At 51.8% G+C, this 1,846-nt stretch overlaps 1 protein-coding gene across 1 annotated transcript; it reads left to right on the forward strand.

Moving 5' to 3' along the window:
* The first annotated feature begins 235 nt into the window (after positions 1-235).
* CCR4 (C-C motif chemokine receptor 4) lies at positions 236-1,324 on the forward strand. Its single transcript, XM_038741658.1, has one exon. The coding sequence runs from the start codon at positions 236-238 to the stop codon at positions 1,322-1,324; it is 1,089 nt and encodes a 362-aa protein (XP_038597586.1).
* Positions 1,325-1,846: the final 522 nt, after the last annotated feature.

The raw sequence follows: 1,846 nt of genomic DNA on the forward strand, positions 1-1,846 counted from the left end.
CCGACCTGATTAACTTGTATCTACCCCAGTGCTTAGAACAGTGCTTGGCACATAGTAAATGCTTAACCAGTACCATAATTATTATTATTACCCCAGCACTTAGTTCAGTACCTGACAAATAACCCGATTATCTAGTTGGATTTTTACACCCAAATGTTTTCCCCCTTCTACCCCCGGTCTCCCTTCCCCCCACTGCAGGTGGGACCACCGAGGCCAGCCTGGGAGCACCCTCGAGATGAGCACTGCTGACCCTATCCTCACCACGATGGAAGAGGACCCCTACAGCAGCAGCAGTGACTATTCCTACGACAATGCCCCCAGGCCCTGCAGCAAAGGGGGGGTCAAATCTTTTGGGGGGCTGTTCCTGCCCCCCATCTACTCCCTGGTGTTCCTGCTGGGCCTGCTGGGCAACACCACTGTCGTCCTGGTCCTGTTCAAGTACAAACGGCTGCGCTCCATGACTGACGTGTACCTCCTGAACCTCGCCATCTCCGACCTGCTCTTCGTCTTCTCCCTTCCATTCTGGGCTTACTACGCCGCCGACCAATGGATCTTCGGGCTGGGTTTGTGCAAGATCATCTCCTGGATTTATCTGGTTGGGTTTTACAGCGGGATCCTGTTTATCATGCTGATGAGCGTTGACCGGTACCTGGCCATCGTCCACGCTGTGTTTTCCCTGAAGGCCAGGACCTTCTCCTATGGGGTCATCGCTAGCTCGGTCATCTGGTTGGTGGCTATCTTAGCCTCCTTCCCCACGCTTCTCTTCAGCGAGTCCTTCTGGGAGGAAGGCCACATCTCCTGCAAGTCCAGGTTTCCCAACAACTCCACCACCTGGAAGGTTCTCAGCTCCCTGGAGATCAATGTCTTGGGCCTCTTGATTCCCCTGGGGGTTATGCTTTTTTGCTATTCCCTGATCATCAAGACCCTCCAGCACTGTAAAAATGAAAAAAAGAACAAGGCGGTGAAGATGATCTTTGTGGTCATGATCGTCTTCCTCGTTTTCTGGATCCCTTACAATGTAGTGCTTTTTCTCGAGGCCCTAGTGGAACTGGAGCTCCTTAAAGACTGCACGTTTGAGAAACACCTCGACTATGCCCTGCAGGCCACAGAGACGCTGGCGTTCGTTCACTGCTGCCTCAACCCGGTCATCTATTTCTTCCTGGGTGAAAAGTTTAGGAAATACATAAAGCAGCTCTTCAAAACCTGCAAGGTCCCCTTGGCTCTCTGTAAGTACTGTGGCATCCTCCAAGCATACTACCCGGAAACGCCCAGTTCATCCCACACCCAGTCTACTATGGATCACGAAATCAACAATGCCTTGTAGTCCCTTGGCTTCCACGAAACCCAACAGGAAAACAACACATAAAGGAATCCGTCTCCTTCCGATTGGCTCCTTCACCCAAAACCCGCTTCTCACCTCGCCGCAGCACTATGCGGGGTTGAAAACATCCCTCCTAACCCCCGGCCATCTCAGCTATGAAAACATAACTCACGGCCCAAACATGCCATCACCCCGAGGGGCAAATTGACAGCCACTCTGCCAACTGGTTTATACGCCAGAGATGTTCTTGAGCATGAGGAAAGCTTAGTTGGGGTCTTTCGTTAGAATGAGGGCCTAACTGTCCAGTTGACTTCTCTTTCCTGCAGGATATCTTTGGAAATCTCAGCACATTCACCGGGCGACAGAGGAGGTAGCTTTCCCTGTGATTTTCCCCTTTCTTTTCCCCAACCATGGTCAATTCTCGGAGCTGCTGGTTTCGGGGCAAAGAGGGGGGTCACTGACCCACTATGTCCCTTCCCAGAAGGGTGGTCTACTGAGGCTTCTCGGTAAATTGCGTGACAAATA

The sequence above is a fragment of the Tachyglossus aculeatus genome, chromosome 2 (genome assembly GCF_015852505.1).
Source record: "Tachyglossus aculeatus isolate mTacAcu1 chromosome 2, mTacAcu1.pri, whole genome shotgun sequence".
Lineage (NCBI taxonomy): Eukaryota > Metazoa > Chordata > Mammalia > Monotremata > Tachyglossidae > Tachyglossus > Tachyglossus aculeatus.

What these genes read in the sequence shown, in the direction of transcription:
- CCR4 (XM_038741658.1), top strand. Translation starts at nt 236, where the DNA reads ATGAGCACTGCTGACCCTATCCTCACCACGATGGAAGAGGACCCCTAC.